The sequence below is a fragment of the Glandiceps talaboti genome, chromosome 6 (assembly GCF_964340395.1).
Source record: "Glandiceps talaboti chromosome 6, keGlaTala1.1, whole genome shotgun sequence".
Taxonomy (NCBI): domain Eukaryota; kingdom Metazoa; phylum Hemichordata; class Enteropneusta; family Spengelidae; genus Glandiceps; species Glandiceps talaboti.
In genome coordinates, this window is record NC_135554.1 from 18,643,651 (window position 1) to 18,670,591 (window position 26,941).

At 36.0% G+C, this 26,941-nt stretch overlaps 2 protein-coding genes across 4 annotated transcripts in view; both read left to right on the forward strand.

The window, feature by feature from the left end:
* Window positions 1–9,072: 9,072 nt before the first annotated feature.
* LOC144436329 (fibroleukin-like) lies at window positions 9,073–25,157 on the forward strand. 2 transcript variants are annotated; one of them, XM_078125096.1, is made up of 5 exons: window positions 9,073–9,220; window positions 16,526–17,051; window positions 18,070–18,194; window positions 23,183–23,444; window positions 25,036–25,157. In XM_078125096.1, the coding sequence occupies exons 2-5, from the start codon at window positions 16,535–16,537 to the stop codon at window positions 25,041–25,043; spliced, it is 912 nt and encodes a 303-aa protein (XP_077981222.1). In that variant the 5' UTR covers window positions 9,073–9,220; window positions 16,526–16,534; the 3' UTR covers window positions 25,044–25,157. The 2 variants fall into 2 exon arrangements, with proteins under 2 accessions (XP_077981222.1, XP_077981223.1); XM_078125097.1 differs by lacking the exon at window positions 9,073–9,220 and adding an exon at window positions 13,100–13,199.
* Window positions 25,042–26,941, forward strand: part of LOC144436330 (uncharacterized) — a 12,024-nt gene continuing 10,124 nt past the window's right edge. For both annotated transcript variants that reach the window (XM_078125098.1, XM_078125100.1), the window contains exons 1-2: window positions 25,042–25,196; window positions 26,528–26,682. In XM_078125098.1, the coding sequence (XP_077981224.1) occupies window positions 25,175–25,196; window positions 26,528–26,682 (177 nt within the window). In that variant the 5' untranslated portion in view covers window positions 25,042–25,174. The remainder of the gene's footprint in view (window positions 25,197–26,527; window positions 26,683–26,941) is intronic.

The following is a 26,941-nucleotide window of genomic DNA, read 5'->3' on the forward strand; positions in this document are numbered from 1 at the left end:
GTAACACAATGAAACCATTGCCGTGAACCTGATGTTGATTGATATTTCAGTTTTTTTCTATTATGTGTTGCATCTCTTTCTTTTTGTCACTTTGGTTTATGCAAACTGTGCGCTCGGTTTTATAGGGATCTTGCAACTTTCATTTTTGTAGATAAGCGTGTGTTGTTTTATATACACTGTGATCTTGACTTTAAAATTGCCGCTGTCTACTGGAGTGGCTTTGGTGTCTAAGAAGAGGATACTGCCATCGTCCCCTGGCTGTTCGATGGTGAATTTTATGCTGCAATCTGAGCCAATGCTGTTGTCATGGAATTCATTTACCTTGCCATCCTTTATAGCTGTGTTTGTGTCATCCACATATCAATACCACCATAGGGGGTCAAGTCAGTATTGATGCTGGCGATTTCCTGGCTCTATTTAGAACATCACTATGTAGACATGGTAGAACTTGGCTGCTGTGGGTGATAATTGTGATCCCATAGCAGCACCATGTCGCTAACAATGGAAAATACTATAGATGAAGAATGTGTTGTCAGACGGAATTCTAGGAGTGTGTAGATACTTCCTGTTGACATAGTGGTTCTATCTATTAACACATTTTATAACAATTTGAAAATACATAAATATATATCTTTATTGCATCAGATTACTTTATTTCTCAAATAGACTTATAAAGACAGAATTATTGGCAAAAAAACATGGCTCTTTGCATGGCTAGGTATAGGGAAGACAACTAGGTGACGTAGAGGGTGCTATTCAATTGCCACTCTATCAACATTAATGCGCATGCAAACGTTATGCATATCACTTAATTTCAAAATTCTACCCCTCTTCTTGCTTCATCCTACCCGAGTGGTATCTTATTGTAGTCATATATTGCTGGATACCTTTCAATGCGTTGTCTGTCAACATTGCATTAACTTCGAAGGAGAAAATAGTGTCATCTGGTAGAAGACTTTGTGTGCATCATTTCCTTGACGACCTCTTTAGTGTCTTTGATGTGATATGATTTTCCAACCAGTGGTGTAGATCTTTCAGCTCGTCTTAGTTCCCAGTAAAGGGGGGGGGGGGGGATCAGGCAGTTCATATTTGTCTTTAATGTTTTTCAGAAACGTGTCTGTTTCTCACTGTAAAGTGGAAGAAGAGAACTTGTGTTTGAATCTTAATGCTTCCATGATGAACATACATAGTGTTAGACTAAGTGTTTAAAACGTAATACCATCGGTATTGTAATATAATAAGCCAACAATATGACCCCCAGATTGATCGATTTTATATTGATGTATAGACATGTCTCTTTTAATTTGTCTGTTGGTGTCTTTTTCATAAGTCTTTTTTTGGCAAAAAGAAATATTGTTTTATAATTTATTAATGGGATATAGTCACCAATTTATTAAATGAAAATGTATGTGATTACCTGCTAACTGTTATGCTTCCGTTCCTTCTTTATGTTTTAGTTGAACCGGTAGAACCAAGTATTTTGACTACACCAGGGGCTGTACTACCTACAACCGAGGCTCCCGGTAAGGCTTCTGTATGGTAGATGGATACATTTTCGTAAAACAAACTTTTTTTCAGAATGAAAATAATTTTACCCTGGACAATTTTATAAGAATAAGTAATTAGAACGAAATGTGTGCATTTGAATGACGATGGAAAAAACTGTACAAAATGCCACAGACACATGTCCTGGTGACTGATTGGTCACACCTTTTCAATAAAGATGAATTATGCTTGGATTTTAATGGAATGTTGTGCTATGAAAAAGGTTGTGGGGGGTGGGGGATGGGGTGGGGGATGTACATAAATATATGCCCGAGTAAGTCATGATTATCAGATATGTTTCGAACTCCTTTATTAACCAACACAGCTTAACTATTTATCTTGTTTTATATATCACCATTCTCACTTCCCTGTGTGTAAGTCTGAGACATGTATGATATTTTTAACCATATAATTGCAGTCGTTAACTGTGATGCTCTTGACAAGCCCGCGAATGGCAAAGTTACTTGTTCAACTGATGGGCAACCTACTGCTGGAACCGTTTGCAGTTTCGAATGTAATGATGGAGCTAGTCCATCTGGTGCAGATACCAAAACTTGTAGAAACAATGGAAAATGGAGTCTCGGCAAAAAGTTTGAGTGTAGTGGTAAGTCCACTTCGATATTATTGTGAACCAGTCCTAATTGTTCAGGGTGATATATTTTGTATCGGAATTTGCAATGTGTTGTTTGACACCTTTTCAGATTAAAAGTTGGAATATTACCAATTTCAATTAGAATTTATATCCAGCAATTTATGTCATTAAAATATGCACATTTTGCGTATGTGCAAATTTCAGTTATCGCTTGTGAAGCGCTAGACAACCCCTCCAACGGAAAGGTTACGTGTTCATCTGATGGGCAACCTACTGCTGGAACCGTTTGCAGTTTCAAATGTAATGGTGGATTTAGTCCATCTGGTACAGATACCAAAACTTGTAGAGACAATGGAAAATGGAGTCGGGGCAAAACGTTTGAGTGTAGTGGTAAGTCCACTTCGATATTATTGTGAACCAGTCCTAATTGTTCAGGGTGATATATTTTGTATCGGAATTTGCAATGTGTTGTTTGACACCTTTTCAGATTAAAAGTTGGAATATTACCAATTACAATTAGAATTGATATCCAGCAATTTATGTCATTAAAATATGCATATTTTGCATAAATTATGTACACATTTCAGTTATCCCTTGTGAAGCGCTAGACAACCCCTCCAACGGAAAGGTTACGTGTTCATCTGATGGACAACCTACTGCTGGAACCGTTTGCAGTTTCACATGTAATGGTGGATTTAGTCCATCTGGTACAGATACCAAAACCTGCGGAGACAACGGAGAATGGAGTGGCGACAACAGTTTTGAGTGTAGTGGTAAGTCCACATCGATATTATTGTGAACCAGTCATAATTGTTCAGGGTGATATATTTTGTATGGGAATTTGCAATGTGTTGTTTGACATCTTTTCACATTAAAAGTTGGAATATTACCATTTCAATTAGAAGTTATATCCAGCAATTTATGTCATTAAAATATGCATATTTTGCATAAATTATGTACACATTTCAGTTACCCCTTGTGAAGCGCTAGACAACCCCTCCAACGGAAAGGTTACGTGTTCATCTGATGGGCAACCTACTGCTGGAACCGTTTGCAGTTTCACATGTAATGTTGGATTTAATCCATCTGGTACAAATATCAAAACCTGCGGAGACAACGGAAAATGGAATGGTGACAACAGTTTTAAGTGTAGTGGTAAGTCTACGTCAATATTACTGTGAAACAGTCATAATTGTTCAGGAGATATATTTTGTAACGGAATTTGCAATGTGTTGTTTGACATCTTTTCACATTAAAAGTTGGAAAATTACCATTTCAATTAGAAGTTATATCCAGCAATTTATGTCATTAAAATATGCATATTTTGCATAAATTATGTACACATTTCAGTCATCACTTGTGAAACGCTAGACAACCCCTCCAACGGAAAAGTTACGTGTTCATCTGATGGTGAACCTACTGCAGGAACCGTTTGCAGTTTAAAATGTATTGCTGGGTTTAATCCATCGGGTACAAATACCAAAATCTGCGGTGACAACGGAAAATGGACTGGCGACAAAAGTTTTAAGTGTAGTGGTCTGTGTATATTTTATTGTTTTATGCAGTTGTTCAGAATCGTAGTTTATAACCGAATTTGTCAGATGTTTGACAACGTTTAATAATAACATAGGTGAATTAGTATATTGATAATAAAGTAGCACATTATCAAAAATATCACCATTTGCATATTATGGTACTTGTGATGGTGTTGTTCTTACACCAGGGACGCGTGTGAGACTTTACACATTATAATATGTTTATAATGATGCGTTTCTTTTGTACATTGATATTTTTGTACATGTTGTTTTTCATTTGACGTTTTTGCATTGCAGAGCCAGTCGAATGTCCAGCCTTGGCAAAACCATCACTTGGTACCAAGACATGTGTCAACAATGGTGGTGAGATTGCTAGTGACTTAACCGCAGATACAGTATGTGTCTTTACATGTGATTGTCCACATAAACCCTCTGGTTCAGCCATAAGAACATGCAAAGCAGATGGAGCTTGGTCAGGTTCAGATTTTAGTTGCACAGGTACTAAATATTTTATATCTACCAGTTTTAAGTAATTAACAAGTAGATGTTAAGGAAGAAATTTAATTATGAAACAGTGTTGAGTGTGATTACATTGAAACAATCGTATGATAATCCCATTGAACAAATCAGTTTACGTTGGTGCATAAAATCATTGAAAAATGTTAACGTACCTTCACTTAGCAAGGCTGCTAATTGATAGCGAGTTAATATACTTACTTTTTAATTACACTTAAAACCAGATTTGGCATTTGCTTAACCCTTTTATTTATGCATAATCTATCAATATATCAATTTTCACTTTCTTTGTTACATTTTATCAAATGTGCCCATGGTTTCGATTTTACAGAGGTATCATGTTCAGCACTCACAGCACCTGAACATGGCAGTGTGAGTTGTACAGGTGAACCCCAACCAGGAACTGTATGTAGTATGAGCTGTGATGATGGATTTAAACCATCAGGTGTGGCATCCAGGTCTTGTCAATCAGATGGAAAGTGGTCTGGTGATGGAAGCTTTACTTGCGAAAGTAAGTCACTAGAGTGAATGAAAATTTGGCATTTGCTTAACCTTTTTATTTATGCATAATCTATCAATATATGAATTTTTACTTTCTGTTACATTTTATCAAATGTGCCCATGGTTTCGATTTTACAGAGGTATCGTGTTCAGCACTCACAACACCTGAACATGGCAGTATGAGTTGTACAGGTGAACCCCAGCCAGGAACTGTATGTAGTATGAGCTGTGATGGTGGATTTAAACAATCAGGTGTGGCATCCAGGACTTGCCAATCAGATGGAACGTGGTCTGGTGATGGAAGCTTTACTTGCGAAGGTTAGTCTCTAGAGTGAATGAAATATATTTAGATGTCAAGGGAAGACATATCCCCTCAAATAATACTTTAATTCTGTTTGACTAATGGGTGAACTGAATTTCGTGTGTTGGGCATGGAGTAAACTTTGACTCTGAAGGTCCCACAGAGAGAGAGACACACACACACACACACACACAGACACACAAATAGACAGACAGACACACACATACATACATACATACATACATACATACATACATACATACATACATACATACATACATACATACATACATACATACATACTTACATACATACATACATACATACATACACGAACAGATGCACAGGTTTACGTACATACTGACGGACATGTTCTATTCTAATAGCCCCCCCCCCGCCCCATTTTCAGGGAGGTAGAGATGAGTGTCTAAAAACGTAACCCTAACAAGTAAGTGGATAGGTTAGTACAACAAATCTGAACTGAATAGTGTCGTTCATTTCAATCAGGAGAACAGACTACGGTTGAATTGGAACCAAATCTATCTGTGTATTTCGTTCAAAACTTATACGAGAATACCATAACCATTCTTTTTCCTTTATAACTAAAATAACGACGCAGGTTTGTGTTAGAAAAACCCCATATAAAGTTTCGAACGATCCGGAAAGAGGTATAATAGCAAAACACACATTTAGAAAGATCGGTTTCCATCAAACTATTTATGAAGAGGTTGCTGGCATGTGGGTCTAGCACCACCCTTTGACACTACTCCCTTTCACTATTTTGGATATAGTTTTTAAGTTGAAACTTCTATTTTACAATTTTAAGGTTCAAAGCCCATAGTGAAAACAATTACTTCCTTTTGCAATTTTACACAAAATAACATTATTATCAAAATATTTTCGAAATTTACAACCCCCTCCCCTTGCCAAGTAATTACTCACTGACTTTGGTGCTAGACTAAATCATTTCAACCGATAATGATGTTCAATTTTATTCTCCTTACATCACAGAGGATTCCGGTAAAAGTTGCGCAGACTTGAAGGCTAGTGGACACACAACCAGTGGTGTGTACTGGGTTAAACCGGAAGGTGCCAGCCAAGCAGTCGAAGTGTATTGTGACATGACAACAGGTGGACTAGTCATCCATAAACGTTTTGATGGCAGTGTTGATTTCTCCCGAAATTGGAATGATTACAAAAATGGATTCGGAAGCATGGCTGGTGAATTCTGGCTCGGTCTCGACAAGATCCACGAGTTGACCGCAAACAAGAAATACACTGTCCGTTTGGATATGAAAGATTGGGGTAATGCAGTATATTGGGTGGAAAATAGTGGGTTCTCTGTTGGGAATGAGGCATCCAAATACGTCTTATCTGTTGGTGGAAAAACTGCAGGCAACGTCAAGGATTCAATGAGTTACCATAATGGTGCACCCTGGACTACCATGGACAGAGACAACGACAACAATGCCTCCTTCGACTGCGCCCACTATTTGAAGGCTGCCTGGTGGTACAGACACAACTGGTACCTCTGTTTCCTCGTCAATCCCAATTCTCCACGTAGCAATTGCCCAGGGGAAGTCGGAATGGAGTACTACACAGCTGCCTACGCAGCTGCGTGCTTGAAAGAGTTCCAGATTTCCTTAAAATAAAGTAATCAGAAAACAGATAATCGCTATAACTAGGGACTATGCCTTGCTCACTCATTTGCATGCTATATGGGTGTAAGACACAACGTTGTGGAGATTAATAAAACTATCCTGTAAAGGAAACACATATGAATGAAATAAAGTGGTATAATGGGAATCAAGTCTAACGTGTCGTGTGTGTGTGACATTGCAAAGTATGCCATTGTCTTGGAATTTCACTTCAGGAATGGAAATCGAAAAAACATGAAGCACTATAAGTCAATAATATGATATGCTTTTTTGTGTAAAGAAAGTTTCCTATCTGATATTCGTTTCCCATATCGTATCTAACTAGGACTGAGAAACGTTCACTTGATCTAACACTACTAGGCTAAGCTTGGAAACACGTCGGACAAGCAATGTCTCTCTCACCGTATTTGTGCTAAGTATTGCACCCAGTGTAACTAATATTGATAGATGAATAAATAAATACGGTAACTATAGAAACCAAATGTTTGATATACTAATAATTTTAATTTTTAAGGATACTCATATCAATGTTGAAAACCACAAACAATTGCATTCAGTGCATAATAGAAAACGTCATGAAATGGTTGTATCGTATTCGTATGTTTGTATATGTATCGCATTACGAACGTGTATGCTTATCATGATTTTTTTCTATTCTGCATGTCAATAGTTGGGCCTATGCTTGGTATAAACAGGAAAGCTAAATACATTTTTTTTCATCATGGAAGACTCGTACAGAGATCAGACATTAGGAAAGATGTGTATTAAATCCTTGTTAACATTGGCACAAAGTTCGTGGTTATGGATTTGTAGCATTTAATCGTGTTAAGGATACGGTGTAGGTTGCTGTAAAACTCATTACAGCTTTATTTCTGTAGCAATGATTCGCCTTCTCGAACGCTTTTGAGCAAGGAGTTTTTAGTCTTTTAATAACTTTAATCAAATGAATATCGCATTATAGGTTACACATGATTGTTGTTGAAACTTGAAGTCATAAAACAAATAATAAAAGCATCTCATCCGTAATACATCTGTCCCGAAATGCATTCACCAGATGTTCACCATATCTATTGCACGGTCACTTCTCTCTGAAACAACAAAATGACATCACCAAAGTGGCCTGACAATCACACAGAACCCTGGATGATACACCCTACGTACACCTGTAAGATTTCATATCATTTAGACTGAAGTCGGCACTCAAAGTGTATTCCACTCTTATCCTACATTGAAATATTTATCTCGCCCCTTATACATACATACATACATACATACATACATACATACATACATACATACATACATACGTACGTACGTACGTACGTACGTGCGTACATGTATGCATCCATCTATGCATTCACACACACACACACACACACACATACATACACACACGCACGCACACACATACGCATGCATACACGCAGACTTGCATGCTTACACGCAGCATGCATGCATGCATGCAAACATATACATACATACATACATACAGACAGACAGACAGACAGACAGACAGACAGACAGACAGACAGACAGACAGACAGACATACATACATACATACTACATACATACATACATACATACATACATACATACATACATACATACATGAACACACACGCAAACGCACATAAATTATGCAATTTCCCTTGATTATAGCAATACTGTACCTCATTTGTGTACTGCATCCAGTGTAAATATTAGTGATAGATAAATACGGTAACTATGGAAACCAAATATTCGATAAAATTTTAATTTTTGACGATACTTATATCAACAACAAACAGTCGCATTCAGTGAATAATACAAAATATCGTGACATCATTGTATCGTATATTTGTATAGGTATCGAATTACTGACTTTTACGTTTACCATGTTTTTTTTTCTATTTTATATATCAATATAGTTAGGTCTATGCTAGGTATCAAAGGGAACGTTAAAATACGTTTTTTTTGTCACCATGTAAGACACATACAGAGATCAGAAATTAGGAAAGATGTGTATTAAATCCTGGTTACGAATGACACGAAATTCGTGGTTATGGACTTGTAGCATTTAATAATGTTAAGGATAGGGTGTAGGTTGCACCAAAACTAAGCTACAGCGGAGTATATTTTCAAGTGTTTTGAGCTTTTAGTCACATTTACATTTAACAACTTTAATCATGAGTATCGAATTATAGGTTTCACACATGAGTACTGTTGTTGAAAACTTGAAGTCATATTTAACAATTCAGTAATAGAAGTCTCTCTTCCGTAATATATCTGTCCCGAAATGCATTCACCAGATGTTCACCCTATCAATTGTAAATTCATTTCTCCGAAGCAATAAAATGACGTCACAAAAGTGGCCTGACAACAAAAACAGAACCCTGGATGATACACTAGTAAGATTTTTCATATAATTCAGACTGAAGTCAGAACTCGAAGTATATTCCGCTCTAAGCTACCGATAGCACAATATGTTGTGTTGCGATCGGAAAACATTTGTTGCGTGAGTGTATACTAGTGTGTTACGACGACCAGTCCTATCTACTTGTGACCCGGCCCTGTCTGCAGATATTAAATCAGGTAATGTGTTTAATATTGTAGTTTTAATTTTGTACTTTGAAAATTGATACTGACGTGACTCCTATTCTGAAGAACTTTACAGAACTATTCCATAAGTAATATATATATTTGTTACAAATCATGAGATGAAACCATTCTATAAAACGATGACAAAATACCATTAATGATATAAGAAAAAACATTCTACACTCAGAGAAACTTACTTTTTAATATAATTTGTACTCTCCCTACCATAACTATACGTGATTTAGTTAGTCTGTAAAAAAATCCTGCTCTGATCAAAGTAATATCTTCAAATTGTGATCAATTGTGTTTTCGATAACAATCCTTCAGAAAATGAGGTGCGTAAATTTAAGAACGTAGAAAGCGGATTTTATATAGATATCTTTGTATTTTCAAAAATTGGTTCGCCCCATATGACGAATTACTTATTTATTAGAATAGCGCTGCCATGACAGTTGCGATGACGGGTGAGGAAGACAATTATTATACGGGACGTTTACGAATACTAAGTGTACAAATGTAGGCTGTACTTTTCTTGGTAGTCTATGTCAGTGAAAGCAGGGGTTTCGTTTGAAGTTGACTAAACTATTTTTTTCACAATCATAGCAAATGACAAGTGAAAATATTTTAACGAACTCAGCAAGAGCATTATACACACCAAATGTCAAGCAAAACTCGCCAAAAAATGGTGAAAATAAAACTACACCCCAACATGTGAATAACTTTTCAAAAGAAATTTATAAAATATGATTTTTTTATCAACAATACCACACAATTTGCCAAAATATGACAAGACAGATACCATCTCATTGTCATGACCAAATTATTAAAGTATTATACTCTAGGAGTTGTTGCTTTAAATAAATGTTACCATTTACGTCAACGGAATCTACCAGTTGAGTCTTTCGCTCAGCTATCTAGAGCACTCTGGTATAGTATGTATTCAGGAAACGTGGGGTCGACTCCCACTCGTGTCACTTTTCTTTCCTCGATTTCACTTCACGTCATATATATTACTCCAGGAAACACAAGTTGTTGTTTTTTTAATTCGTTGTTACCCTCATGATGTTGGTCTCATGAATCCGTACTTTAACGATTCAGGTTTATGTGCTTGGCCTGTTTCTTTTCCCCATGTCTGGCGATGTGATTGCTCTTGCCAGATTTCCCACATGATATGTTGAGCATCCCATCCATGTTTAAGGATGACGATATGACGCACAGTGTACAGTATTGCAATTGATAGTGTACAAGAGAATCTTACACGTAGATAAAGTATAGTAAACGTATGATAATATACATATTATTGATATGGCTTGCACTATATGACAATTTAAGTAAACATGACTTGGTGTTTTCTAGGGTATCTTTTATATTCTATGCTGGGGATGGGCTAATTTATCAACTACAAGTAATACCAAGCCTTCCACAAATGGCAGATCTAGAGGGCGAGGTAAATTAAACGAGTATTTATGAGCAAAAGTTGTCTATTAAATAATAAACCAATAGGCTATGTATCAATTATATATATATATATATATATATATATATATATATATATATATATATATATATATATATATATATATATATATATATAGACACACACAAACACACATATGTAATGGTAAAACACTACTTCGTCAAGGTAACTTTAACTTCCAGACTCGAATCACTAGATATACAGAACTATGTTAGAGTAAAACATCAAGACTGACATAAACTTAAGTTTTATGATATGATCCTCTACAATGTAATCATATCTAGTGATATAATGATAAACACATATATATGCTAGTGGTATCAGGTTAATATCACATTAATTGTATTTCCTCTAAACACATATCGAAATTCAATTTTCTGTTCTCCATATGCAACCAAGGAGGTACAACTGGGATGCAATTACTGAATTATTGATAACTACATCCTTTCTGGAAGTGGTAGGAAATAAGATAACCTCGAACTTTCGTAAACAATTAATTATCAAGTGCACAGTTTTAATGAATGAGATGTAAAGTTACTTGCTATGCATTGTAATTTGATTGAGTAAAAAGTCCCTACATCCCGAACCTTTCACATACCATATGCAAAAGCTGAATCAATTAACTGAAACACATTTAGTGTAATGGTCATATTTTTAAGACAACCGGAAATCTGTGCAAGGCACTGCCAGTTTTTTTGTTAAGATGAACATATCAGTAATGACACATGAATAAGAATATTAAACTCTGCTTAACAATTTCAATCCTTGTCAATCCATAAATGGACTTAATCTTTTAATGCATAATTAAAATGTTGATGTTCACTGACAAAATAATGACCAGCGATGTTACGTGTATAATTATCTCTAGGTTTTGAGTATCATGCAATATGGATTTCCAGAACAATTACGTTCATATAAAGTTCATGAATCTAACATCTCTAGACCATAGTAGTTTTCCGCTGTGATAACGTAAACAGAAGTGCCGCTTTGAATTTAAAATACAATGAAATAACTATAAACATGTCATGTGCATGTTCTTCCATGCAGTTTTCTCGAAACATATCCTTCGCAATATTTAAAGGGCAACAAAAGCGAGACTGAATTCATCTTAGCTGCATTTCTTTATGCTGAGGAACTCACACAAAATTATTTTCACCAGTTCTTTATCGATGGTCTCTCTAAAGTATAGATTTAAACAGTGGAAAATCTGGCTTAGAAGAGATCTTCTGTACACTGGAGTGAGGTATTTTTGGAAACAAAGAAATAAAGCTAGGAGAGTATTATCTCTTTAAACAATAGCCTCAGCCTTGTTAGGGCAAGGGTCTCTGTTCCGTACAACTCGTCCTCTCCCAGAAAGCGTTCATTCATGCCATATCTATACCTGAGGGGGGGGGGGGACTACTCCCCTTATTTGAATATACATATATGTGCCGCCCTTTATGTGCCACCCTTTGGGTGCGTTTTCTACTCCCTTGGTCTAAAATGGGGTCCACTTTGCGTTATTTTTTAATTTCAAATGTGGTCCATTTTCCTTTACCAACTCATAATTACCATTCATTGCCCCAAATGTTGCCTCCCAAAGAAAATGTATTTTCTCTAAACTTTCAGCTTTTACAAACCTGTAATGGTCTAAAATGGGGTCTGGGGTTTCCAGCACTGGCCACACACCCTATCAGAGCTGGCCACTGGTACGATACTTATATCAACAACAAACAGTCGCATTCAGTGAATAATACAAAACATCGTGACATCGTTGTATCGTATACTTGTATAGGTATCGAATTACTGACTTTTACGTTTATCATGTTTTTTTCTATTTTATATGTCAATATAGTTAGGTCTATGCTAGGTATCAAAGGGAACGTTAAAATACATTTTTTGTCATCATGGAAGACACATACAGAGATCAGAAATTAGGAAAGATGTGTATTAAATCCTGGTTACGAATGACACGAAATTCGTGGTTATGGACTTGTAGCATTTAATAATGTTAAGGATAGGGTGTAGGTTGCACCAAAACTAAGCTACAGCGGAGTATATTTTAAAGTGCTTTGAGTTTTTAGTCACATTTACATTTAACAACTTTAATCAAATGAATATCGAATTATAGGTTTCACACATGAGTACTGTTGTTGAAAACTTGAAGTCATATTTAACAATTCAGTAATAGAAGTCTCTCTTCCGTAATATATCTGTCCCGAAATGCATTCACCAGATGTTCACCCTATCAATTGTAAATTCATTTCTCCGAAACAATAAAATGACGTCACCAAAGTGGCCTGACAACAAAAACAGAACCTTGGATGATACACTAGTAAGATTTTTCATATAATTCAGACAAGTCAGAACTCGAAGTATATTCCGCTCTAAGCTGTCGATAGCAGGATTAGTTGTGTTGCGACCGGAACACATTTGTTGTGTGAGTGTATACTAGTGTGTTACGACAACCAGTCTTATCTACTTGTGACCCGGCCCTGTCTGCAGATATTAAATCAGGTAATGTGTTTAATATTGTAGTTTTAATTTTGTACTTTGAAAATTGATACTGACGTGACTCTGATTCTGAAGAACTTTACAGAACTATTCCATAAGTAATATATATATTTGTTATAAATCATGAGATGAAACCGTTCTATAAAACGATGACAAAATACCATTAATGATATAAGAAAAAACATTCTACACTCAGAGAAACTTACTTTTTAGTATAATTTGTACTCTCCCTACCATAACTATACGTGATTTAGTTAGTCTGTAAAAAGATTCCTGCTCTGATCAAAGTAATATCTCCAAATTGTGATCAATTGTGTTTTCGATAACAATCCTTCAAAAAATGAGGTGAGTAAAGTTAAGAACGTAGAAAGCGGATTTTATATAGATATCTTTGTATTTTCAAAAACTGGTTCGCCCCATACGACGAATTGCTTGTTTATTAGAATAGCGCTGCCATGACAGTTGCGATGACGGGTGAGGAAGACAATTATCATAGGGGACGTTTACGAATACTCTGTGTACTAATGTAGGCTGTACTTTTCTTGGTAGTCTATGTCAGAGAAAGCAGGGGTTTCGTTTGAAGTTGCAATTGACTAAACTATTTTTTTCACAATCATAGCAAATGACAAGTGAAAACATTTTAACGAACTCAGCAAGAGCATTATACACACCAAATGTCAAGCAAAACTCGCCAAAAAATGTTGAAAATAAAACTACACCCCAACATGTGAATAACTTTTCAAATGAAATTTATAAAATATGATTTTTTAATCAACAATACCACACAATTTTCCAAAATATGACAAGACAGATACCATCCCATTGTCATGACCAAATTATTAAAGTATTATACTCTAGGAGTTGTTGCTATAAATAAATGTTACCATTTTCGTCAACGGAATCTACCAGTTGAGTCTTTCGCTCAGCTATCTAGAGCACTCTGGTGTAGTATGTATTCAGGAAACGTGGGGTCGACTCCCACTCGTGTCACTTTTCTTTCCTCGATTTCACTTCTATTCATATATATTACTCCAGGAAAAACGTGTTTTTTTAATTCGTTGTTACCCTCATGATGTTGGTCTCATGAGTCCGTACTTTAACGATTCAGGTTTATGTGCTTGGCCTGTTCCCTTTTCCCCATGTCTGGCAATATGATTGCTCTTGCCAGATTTCCCATATGATATGTTGAGCATCCCATCCATGTTTAAGGATGACGATATGACGCACAGTGTACAGTATTGCAATTGATAGTAGTGTAGAAGAGAATCTTACACATAGATAAAGTACGGTTCATAGGTTCTACTTGCTGGGGCAGTTACAGCTACATAAAGTAAACGTATTATTGATGTGGCTTGCACTATGTGACAATTTAAGTAAACACATGACTTGGTGTTTTCTAGGGTATCTTTTATATTCTATGCTGGGGATGGGCTACTTTATCAACTACAAGTATTACAAAGCCTTCCACAAATGGCAGATCTAGAGGGCGAGGTAAATTAAACGAGTATTTATGAGCAAAAGTTGTCTATAAAATAATAAACCAATAGGCTATGTATTAATTGTGTGTGTGTATATATATATATATATATATATATATATATATATATATATATATATATATATATATATATATATATATATATATATAATGGTAAAACACGACTTCATCAAGGTAACTTTAACTTCCAGACTCGAATCACTAGATATACAGAACTATGTTAGAGTAAAACATCAAAACTGACATAAACTTAAGTTTTATGATATGATCCTGTACAATGTAATCATATCTAATGATATAATGATAAACACATATATATGCTAGTGCTATCAGGTTAATATTACATTAATTGTATTTCCTCTAAACACATATCGAAATTCAGGTTTCTGTTCTCCATATGCAACCAAGGGGGTACAACTGGGATGCAATTACTGAATTTTCGATAACAACATCCTTCCTGGAAGTGGTATGAAATAAGATAACCTCGAACTTTCGTAAACAATTAATTATCAAGTGCACAGTTTTAATGAATGAGATGTAAAGTTACTTGCTATGCATTGTAATTTGGGTGAGTAAAAAGTACCCACATCCCGTACTTTTCTCAAACCTGATGCAAAAGCTGAATCAATTAACTGAAACACATTTAGTGTAATGGTCATATTTTTAAGACAACCGGAAATCTGTGCAAGGCACTGCCAGTTTTTTTGTTAAGATGAACATATCAGTAATGACACATGAATAAGAATATTAACCTCTGCTTAGCAATTTAAATCCTTGTCAATCCATAAATGGACTTAATCTTTTAATGCATAATTAAAATCAAATGTTGATGTTCCCTCGTAAAAATAATGACCAGCGATGTTACGTGTATAATGATCTCTAGGCTTTGAGTACTATGCGATATGGATTTCCAGAACAAATTCCTCCATATGAAGTTCTTACATTTGTATAGACCATAGAAGTGCCGCTTTGAATTAAAATACAATGAAATAACTATAAACATGTCATGTGCATGTTCTTCCATGAAGTTTCTCGAAACATATCCTTCGAAATATTTAAAGGCCAACAGCTGAATTTATCTTAGCTGCATTTCTTTATACTGGGGAACGCACAAAAGTGGTATTTTCACCTTTATTACAAGCACATTTGAAGGAAACTATATTATAGTTATGGTCCACGCAGGCAATAACTAAACGAGCAGCTGGGGGGGGGGGGGGCAAAGAGATATTATATTTGGCATTTGTCTTAACCCCCTTAGGGTTAGCTAACAATTCAAGGTCTACTGTTTCTAAATTATTGATGTTATGGAATAACTATTTGGTTAAATTTATGCACCACTCCCCTCAACTTGATTCTCCTCCTTGTTAACAGCAACGATACCACACAATACTATGCCCTGGCTTGCGAGAATGCCAACCAAACAATTTATAAACACTTCATATACAAAACATAGCTGTAACAAATCACTATTGTTTGAAAAGTATTGCTTGAAGATAGCGTGTACTTCATGGAAAATATGTGTCAGACAGTGATATCACTTCTATTTGTTGTTTGTTTGTTTGTCTGTCTGTCTGTCTGTCTGTCTGTCTGTCTGTCTGTCTGTCTGTCTGTCTGTCTGTCTGTCTGTCTGTTTGTTTGTTTGTTTGTTTGTTCGTGTGTTTGTTTGATTGTTTGATTGTTTGATTGATTGATTGATTGATTGATTGATTGATTGATTGATTGATTGATTAATAAACTAATATGTCAGTTGTAGCCAACGAAGGTGTAAGACAATGGATACTTTTATCTTCACACAAATCAAAGTTACCAATGAATGCTATTGTCTTAACAGAACTCCATAATGGCACCGTTGAAGTTTATCGTTTTCCTGGTATTACTGTACGATGCTGTAGCTCAAGACACCAATCGACGTGCAGGCCTACCACTTACAAGGAGTGATGACAACATTAACAAGTATAGTGATGCTGGGGTTAAAGTTATGAATGCCACAAATGAATTACTTCAGACCATAGATGACTCCATTAAGAAAAGCAAAGATGTCAATGCACAAGCTCTAAATACAACAAATGAAAATCTTCAAAATCTAGACAAAACAATTAAAGAACACAGTTTTGAACATCTAGAGACAATTACAGAAAGTACTGATGCGACAAATGAAAAACTCAGATCCATTGATGGAAGTATCCAACAACTTATCGGAACAATGACTGTAACAAACGAAAGAATCTTTGCAATGAATGAAAATATTGCGCAATTGATTCGAAGCACGAATGCTAAGCTCGATAGGAATGAAGAATTCACAGTCCAATTTCAAGAAAATTTTCAAAGTTTGATGGGGATCTTGACGACTTACTTCAGTAAGTTAACAGTTCTAAAATGACATAGATCGGAATGGACTAGTAATATGTATTGCTGTGCTTTTAACTCTATCTGCTCTGTACACTCAGATACTTTAAAGGCATCTACACGCACGTCGGTTTATATAGCATGTGCCATTGTTATTTCTTTATAATACACTTGTCATAAACTCTTTAGCGTGATTGTTCTTCGTCAGTCCGTCCGTCCGTCCGTCCGTCCGTCTGTCTGTCTGTCTGTCTGTCTGTCTGTCTGTCTGTCTGTCTGTCTGTCTGTCTGTCTGTCTGTCTGTCTGTCTGTCTGTCTGTCTGTCTGTCTGTCTGTCTGACTGTCTGTCTGTCTGTCTGTCTGTCTGTCTGTCTGTCTGGCTGTCTGGCTGTCTGTCTGTCTGTCTGTCTGTCTGTCTGTCTGTCTGTGCTGTACTATAGTAGGTAATGTGGTAGATAATAGTCCGAATTTGTCTGACTGTCTGACGTAAGATATGATCACTGTTATCAATCTGATGTTAATGAATCTGATCTATCAATCTGATTCCATGCAAACTAATTTAATTGAGTAATAGATTAGAAGACCTTATCGATATTTTCACAACATACACTGTCGTGTCTGATTTGAAGTTCAAGGTTAAATTTCAAACCTCGCCCATGATTTACAAACGCCCTATTCGTTTGCAACTGGACCTGGGATATTGTTCAGTTGATTTTCAACAGCCATATGTTTAACTCTTTATCTAATCTTCAAACTAAGCAATGAATAGAAATTATAATAATTGTCAAGTATAAAATGTAAATTCTAAGATTGTCCCAGCAGGTTTTTACCAGCTTGAGAATTCTTTAATGAAGACTATGACCTTCACAAACAAGACACGCCATAACACCTAATTCAGCTGACAAGATTGGTTACGAAAATGCTAACAAAGTTAATTTCAGATTGAATGATAAAGCTATTATGCTATCATGTGTTTAATTTCGATTTAATGTATCCAAAATTTAACTGAATATTCATCTATTCTTGATATAGGACCAAGAAGGGATTGCTATGACATCCTCTCTCTGGGTGAAACTGCAAATGGTGTATACCGTATCAATCCTACTGGTGATAGAGAATTTTCCGTGTATTGTGACATGAATTTAAGAGGATGGATGGTAAGATCTAACAATAAAATGTAGTGTTATTTTTATTTGTGATAGAGTTTTCTCGGTGACTTCTCGGTCGCTTAAGAGAGTGAGGTAGAGGATGGGTAGGTGGGTGGGTGAGTGGATTGATGGATGGATGACTGAATTGTTATATGTTCGCTAATAAAAATCAAAGAATAGTTACTAACAATTCATAACTAGATGACAAATATCAATAGGATATATTGCATTGTGTTGTATTGCATTGAAATTATCGATATTCACTGTTAATAAAAGTGACCATATTGAGTTTCAAAAAGTAAGTATACATGGTGAGTTACGGCCTGTTAGGACTGATTTGTTTGGATGTATGTTGCACGATACTAGTTGCTGTAACCTAGCTTTTATTACCTCTCGTATGAATGAGGTAATGTTATGGGACAGAAATTGTGTGTGTGTGTGTGTGTGTGTGTGTGTGTGTGTGTGTGTCTGTCTGTCTGTCTGTCTGTCTGTCTGTCTGTCTGTCTGTCTGTCTGTCTGTCTGTCTGTCTGTCTGTCTGTCTGTCTGTCTGTCTACAAATAATGAAAAGTAAGTGTACGGTAAATTAAATGGCCTTTTTAGGTCTGGTTTGTTTGGATGCATGTTGCACGATGCTAGTTAACGTTGCTGTAACCTAGTTTTAATACCTCTTGTAAGAACAAGAGGTGATGTCATGAGTCAGAAAGTCTGTGTGTGTATTTCATCTGTATATAAAAAATCTCTACTCAGGTGATCGCGATGAAACTTTGCACACTTATTTGCTACATTTATGGTAAGTACCGATTAGGTTTTGGAGAAAATCCATGGGCTTATCAAATCTTCAAGATCAGCAAGACTTGTATTAAAATGATAAACTGCATACGAGACATGTATGTGGTTTGAACTGGAACCATAGACTTTATTTACCAAAGCCCTGGCAAATAACCGTTTTGTATACAAATTGTATACGTAATTGTGTGCAAATTAGCCGTTTTAAGGGGAACTCGCTTTTCTTCAGGGAAACTCGCTTAGCAAGCAAGAGGTTTGCCAGTGCAAATTGGCCACGTTGACAACAGGTTCGGATCTCCACCATATGAAATCTTTAAGATCAGCACTTGTAGTGAAATGATAAACTGCATACGAGATGATGTATATTGTGTACCTGGGACCATATACTTTATTTATCAAAGCCCTGATGACTTCGGCCTAAAGCCTCAGTCCAAGGCCAGGGCCAGGAGTCGACTCAGATTTTCACAGCTCGACGGTCAAAAGCCAAGTTTTTAATCTGCGACGCTATGTTCGTTACAATAATTAAATTACAATAAGTCACGCATATGAGATGTGCTTTTAAGATAACAATAGGTCATGCATAATTATGATCGTCATGGAGAAGAAAGAAAGGATACTAAACTTTAACTTGAATGACATCTCCATATACAGACAAACGATATTACTGCACCTATTGTCTTGACACCCATGTGGGCAATATTCATTTCTCTAACTAGGTGTTTGGCGACATGTACAAGCTGCAAGCAGTGTCATGTTTTAACCCAAACACAGTAATTATGAATTCATGACTGGTTACTGAGATTTAATGAATTTTCATATGCTGATTCATGGTGAGGTATACTAGATATGTTTTTATATCATGGGGTATACTAGATATGTTTTTATACTCATCCCTACAACCACATCTAGTACACCCCATAAGTATATGTATGTTTGTTTGTGTGTGTGTGTGTTTGTTTGTTTGTTTGTTTGTTTGTTTGTAACACGATTCCCGGGCTCGTTGTGTCTTAAAATGCAGCAATGACTTCCTTTACAAAGTATACTGATAACATAAAAGATTGTCAAGACATACCATAATATATACCATTTCTCTGTAGAGTGGTCGGTGAATTTTAAATTATTATGCCTATAGCATCATCTGAGTGATGTCTTTTAAGCCTATCTGCCGTCGAGCTAGAATTAGAAAACGGTTTCCCGTAAACCTTTCAAACCATGAGTACTCGTGCACAACATTTGTGGTTAACATGACATTTGTGGTTAGGGGTAGACCATTCGATATACTGGGAGGGGGGCTTGGAAGATTGGTAGAGTCATTATTTTTCTTCCCACCTGCTTGTCTGTGAGTTATTATTTTTTCTCCTTTGCCTATGCTGGCAACTTTTTTTTTCTTTCCTTCTTTGAGATATCCGGATTATTTTTTTACGTCAATGTTGAACACCTACTTTTGTTGCCACAATTTTCTGCTTGGTTTTCGCATAGGGTAATACAGAGAGTAAAAAGATGTTGTTCTATCACACACAGATTATATTTAGAAAACTACATATTTCATACATGTTTGATTTTCAATTAGATAAACATAATTGACAGTTTTTATGCCATGGTATGATGACACACTGAAAATGCAAATCGGAAACTTGATTAGTGACCTCATACATTCAGATAGACCGGTCAGTTTCTCCAGCCGGGTTTTTTTTCCATTGGGCCGACAAAAAGTAACTGACCCCGGGCCCCGTGAATAAAGTTTCATAGCATCTGACAGTAAGCTGTAGAGAGAAGAGCTTTGAGACTGGGATATGTCCACCTCTTGTGTGAGTGTGTGTCGATGGGGAGGGGGTTTTAGGGGATCTCCCCCTAGAAGCCCTGGAGGATTTTTACTTCTAGAGGTAATGTTTAGGCTATTCACAGACACTTTCAGACAATAATTTGCAAGCTTTACAAGACAGTTCTAACATGTAAAAAGCGACTACATAAGGTTGAAACATTTTTGAAATAAGGTTTCATAGCATCTTGACAGTAAGAGGTGGGGGAAAGAACTTCGATTTGAGACTGGAACATGTCTACCTCTTATGGGGGAGGGGTCTAGGGGTTTCCCCCTAGAAGCTCTGGAAGATTTTTACTCTTAAAGCCAATTTTCAGGCTATTCATAGAGACTTTCAGACAATAATTTGCAAGCTTTACAAGTCAGCTCTATCATATAAAAAGCAACTACACATGGTTGACACATTTTTGAAATAAAGTTTCATAGCATATTGACAGTAAGAGGTTTGGGAAAGAACTTTGATTTGAGACTGAAACTTGCTACCTCTTATGGGGGGATCTAGGGGTCTCCCCCTAGAAGCCCTGGAGGATTTTTACTTCTAAAGGCAATGTTTAGGCTATTCACAGACACTTTCAGACAATAATTTACAAACTTTACAAGACAGCTCTAACATGTAAAGAGCAACTACACATGGTAGTCACATTTTTGAAATAAAGTTTCATAGCATCTTGACAGTAAGAGGTGGAGAAAAGAACTTTGATTTGAGACTTGGACATGTCTACCTCTTTTTTTTTCTAGCAGTAGTGGTCCATCTTTTTTTTCATCACCCACTCATATCCGGATTTTTTTTCAAGCAACTCCATTTGGCATCTTTTTTCCCCCAAAATCTTCCAAAAATGTGAAAATGAAAATGAGTTGTGCATATTTTTCATTGATTGTTTAGTCTTTTATAAAATAATTGGCAAGAAACGGCATGAATAATCAGATACAAGTATATTTGTGTTATCTGTCTGACACAACACACAGGCTAAATGGAATGAGCGATGGAAGGGTTATACAACTTGTGTAAGTCCTTTACACAGCTCACATGCAATTATTCCTGTCCATGGTCCAAGTCCGTGACTAAAAGTTCTACAGTTTGTCTCTGAAAAAGTCACAATTTTTCCACCAGAGTTGTCTTATAAATCATCGTCATCGTCTTGCAAATCAGTGGATGTGGGAACAAAGGGAACCCTGGAACCTTGTTACGAACAAACAAACAAATAAATGACAAATAAAGAAACTAAATAAACAGACAGACAGACAGACAGACAGACAGACAGACAGACAGACAGACAGACAGACAGACAGACAGACAGATACTCATGGTGGTATACTATATTTGTTTTTATACTAATCCCGACAATGCCGACAAGCTTTTACAGTATATCAACTATATGGAGGCCAAAGATCATTAACTGATAAATGAAAATTCATTAAGCTTACGAGAGGCCTTCACTTTGCATCTGGTTCTAGGTTGTTTGATATTGATTGTTCGTCCTTGAGATGGGATTAACTAAGTATTATATTTCGAACGAACACATCACCTTGCCACAAAGTAAGACAACGGACGTCCAAGAGAGTTTGCTAGGAGAAAATATATAGACTCCAAGGAGAGGTTATTGTTAGACGTGTGTGAAAGATTACAGACGGCATGATACCTTACTCGCATGCAGGCAAAACGTCTTCGGAACAAAGACACTATTATTACCTTTGTAAATTTCTGTCGTCAAAATGCACAGACCAACACGCATGTTATGGGGCTCTTTTTAGCTCCAACTGTCTGTCTGTCTGTCCGTCCGGAATGCGACATGATTTTTCTGACATGCAATATGTAGTTCCTGTATAACCGAATCCTTTAATAACCTTTCATTCACATATTTAACCCAATATTATGTGCATGCAAGCTTTCTCTTGAGACATTGACCTTGACCTTGACCTTGACCTCCACCTCAGGGTCATTTATCAAAATTAAGCCATCTCTTAAATGTCACAGATACTTTATTGTATTTTTTGCAGGAAATTTCTTACAAATCATGTTTGCAAATAGTACACAAGAAGAATATACACAAGTATTACACGTTTGGTGATCATCTTTCTATTTACTGAATGGCGGCGATATCTGTTGTTAAAAATCAATATTTAATGCATGAGGGTTTGTTCCTACACTCAGTAATTTTTGGAATGCAAAATTCTGAGCAATTATGAAATGACTCGTTAAAACTAAAATCTACGTCAACATTTACATACCACACATAAATGATTCACCTGGCCTCATCTCAACTCTCCAGACCACCCAGTCAGGTCTTGTAGGAATTACTTTGAAAATAAGAAGCTCTTACACATATAGTGCTACCATGTGAAAAATGAAACATTTTCAAATACTGTGTCATTTATTACTATCTTATATAGGTTTTCCAGCGACGAGAAGACAACAGTGTGAATTTCTACCGTTATTGGAATTACTATAAACGTGGTTTTGGTGATCCTAGTGGGGAATTCTGGATGGGAAATGACAAGATTCATCAACTGACCACCATTCGTCGGTATGAACTCAGAATTGATATGGAGGCCTTTAATGGTGACAAAGCATATGCGAAGTATGACAGTTTTTCTATAGAAGATGAAACCAACAAATACAAACTACACATTGGTAGTTACTCCGGTACTGCAGGTGAAGTTTACTTTTTATTACAATTAATAAATTATTAGATATAGTATCAACAGTTTTAGTTCAATTATTACAAAGGTCAGTTTATCAAAATGATTATGAAAAGATACTACCATTCTTGGTGTTGACGAGTCCCGCCTCCGACGAATTTGAGCAGTCTTAAAATCTCAATGTCTCCATTCGGGTTTTTTTTTCCAAAAGTTGCACACTAGACCTATAACCGATTGGAATATATTCATTATTAGTTCATTGATCGAGTCAATCCCTCCCCATAACTGACCTCTACAAAATTTCAGTTCTGTAGATTCTGAAAAAACCACACGTGTATGTTTTTTAAGACTTTGAAACTGCGCCGCCGAACGAGTCAATGTATCGAACGAACTTTCGTCGATTTTGTAAACCGCCTGTCACCAAACTTTTCAAACGAAACCTCGATTCTAACAATTTGACGCAACAAAAGAAATTGATAAAACCATTCCCTTGTAAAATTACTAGTAATCTAAACTCAGTAGACTTACAATACTTTGATCATATATTTTTTACACTTTATCCTGCTGTTTATATGTTCACAATTATTTTAAGAAACTAGAAATACGGAAGCAAGTAAAGTTAAATAGTCTACAGGTAGTCGAATGGTAGACATAAGTGTAAGAATGCTTACTCCCACAAAGAATATAAAACAATTTCAGATACCTGAAATGAGTCACATTGCGAGACGTTTTAGCTGCAATAAAATGTTTGCCCACAGGAACATAAAGTCGTGTATACATTATTTTCTAAATTGAGGATTAGTAGTGATGAAATCATACAGACACATTGCAACTATACGAATACTTCTGACCATTGATCTTTGCTTTGTAAACATGTGACGTACAATGTTTGAACAAATCAGCCCTATCTGTGTCAACAATCTTCAATTACACAATTCATTTTATATGTATGGCACGGAACTCAAAATGTAATGTCCCATTTTTTGTTAAACAGAAATGAAATAATGTTTTAATGTAGTTTTTCAAGATTTTAAAGCATATTTATTTTTGAGTTGTTGCCATTCGCTGCCTTACAAATATTATCTTCAGTAAAAGATTCACAAATATTATCTTCCGTAAAGAGATAACAACTGTCAATGACGTCACAAAGTTTTAACGGAAGTGACATCATTATGTTCGACTTTCAGTGCAGACACATGTAGGTATGAATCCTGTCAAAACCTGCCAAGCGTGACGCAAGATGATGTAAAGTCATACAAAATATATCGTGAGAGTTTGGGACGAGTATTGCTGTATAAAGAACTCATCACTCACTCTTAAAATTTTAAAAATGTATATTTTCTCACCCGACATTCGTCCCTAGATTTAAACCATTTCTAAAATTATTGAATGCTATACTGTTACAGTAGTTAGAGATAAGAGGAAGGTGAAAGGTCACCATTGGAAACTTAGTGACGAATATATGTTATGTTCCCGTATCTGAGTTGCACGCACGTCATCCTGTGGTGGTGTTGTATAATCAGTAATGTCCTACAAACAGGACAGTTTTCCAGTCGATCAAATGACATTCATGTCAGAGTTCATCTCCGGTTTACTTTTATCAGATTGCTGAGTTGGCCTTTTTTATAAAGACACGTGGGACTTACAAATACTGAGACAACAGCAACAACTACAGCTGTGTCGTTCACAGAGCGTCAGAGAAACCATAGAAGTTTATACATCCGGAGACATCTCTGTTTCAACATGAGTGAACTTGAGGATAAAGGTAGGATTACTGCTTTGAAATGAATCGTCTACAGATCGGATGTAGATTATAATTAAAGTACATATATATCTCATGAGGAATTCATTCAGGAAATATCTTGAAAACATAAATATGGTGCAATAATTAGAATGGAAAATATCCATCAGCACTTGCTGTAACTGAGATATTATTTTTTCCAAGGAAACAACCACCAATATATTCATTGAAAAAGTGTTAAAATACCAATAATTAGACATTTTTATAGGTTAATTAATGGTCTATTTTATCTATATGTATAGTGTCATAAGTTGAACTCGTGATTTGTTGGGGTGCTGATTTTTGGGAGCGGATATATTACACCACACAGTGTGTACGGCTACACAAATATGTTGACCCTTTAGATAATTCATTACTGTGCAGGATCTACGTACGATATTACGTTTAACTCGTTATCCCTAACAAAACAGTTTTAAACAACATTTTCGTGTACAGCTAGTGCAGCTTGAAGTTGAAGAAAGTGTAGGTCCACAGTAGCTAAAAAATGTTCGTTGTTATCAGTCGATTGCTGTCAGTAGAAAAACACATCAATGCTTTAGTGGAAAGGTCCAAGAATTGCCTATCTATTTGTTGTTGATGGCGCCATTCACATGTGTGTGTTTTTGTGTAAAATCGAATGAAAATAAACGTTTTGACCATTTAGTCCACATGTGATGAATTTACGGGACGCTATCATAGGCTGCGAAAGGTACAACGACAAGAAAAATTCAAAATAAGAACAACAATCTTGATAAAATGAAAAATGCAATGTGTTCACTAGCATGACTCACTGAATATATATATCCATGGTACTAGCTACTGACTGGTCTAACCAACATATCTTTACTATATGCATACAATCAAATATAGCTTAACAGATATGTCGGTGGACATGGTTGAATACGGTTTTATGTCTGTTTTAAAACTTGTTAATGGGAGAGGGCGTGTAAGAATTCCTTGGAAACTAAGTATAACTATGGTATTTTTCCCGTTTCGAACGTAAAGTAAACACCTTGGCGGTATCCTGTACGTTAAATGTTAGACCATTTCAAAACAATAGCAGACGTAGAACAATTAACGAGTACTAGGTAGACATGGGCTAAGACCACTTTCTATAGTGGTCCGAGTCGTGGATTTGAAACAAATAGTGTCAATGTTTTGCTTGAGTGAGATAAACGTTCATCAGTAAGTTTCGTCTTTATTTTATATATATTTCACGAAACAGTGTCTCGAAATGTCTGACTGCTGCTCTCTTGATTGGTTATGAAAATGTGTCCTTAAGTTGCATTTTATCCTCACTTGTTCATTGTTCACAGCTGCGTTGGTTCATCAAGATGCTCTTGCTGGCCAACATGATGCTATCCCTTACCAACATGATGCTATCCCTTACCAACAAGATCAACCGTCCCAGCCACAAACCCCAGCCTTACTGCCACCACCCACCTATTACCAGGCATATCATGGGGGCCAGGTAAGAAACACATCTTTTTATTTTTGCCTTAATTGAATTATGGTGATATGTACTTTGTAATCCTTGATATCATATTGGCTTAGACCTATTTTGTTCTCGAAAAAACTTGATGTCTGTCAAATTATGTACGGAGACACAAAATGTTTGACTTCGATTTTAGGTCAAATGAAATACTACTGATATGCACGCAGTTAGCATTGATCAGTGATTCATTATTTATCGTACATGAACTGTATAACACGTGACTACTGTCTAGAAC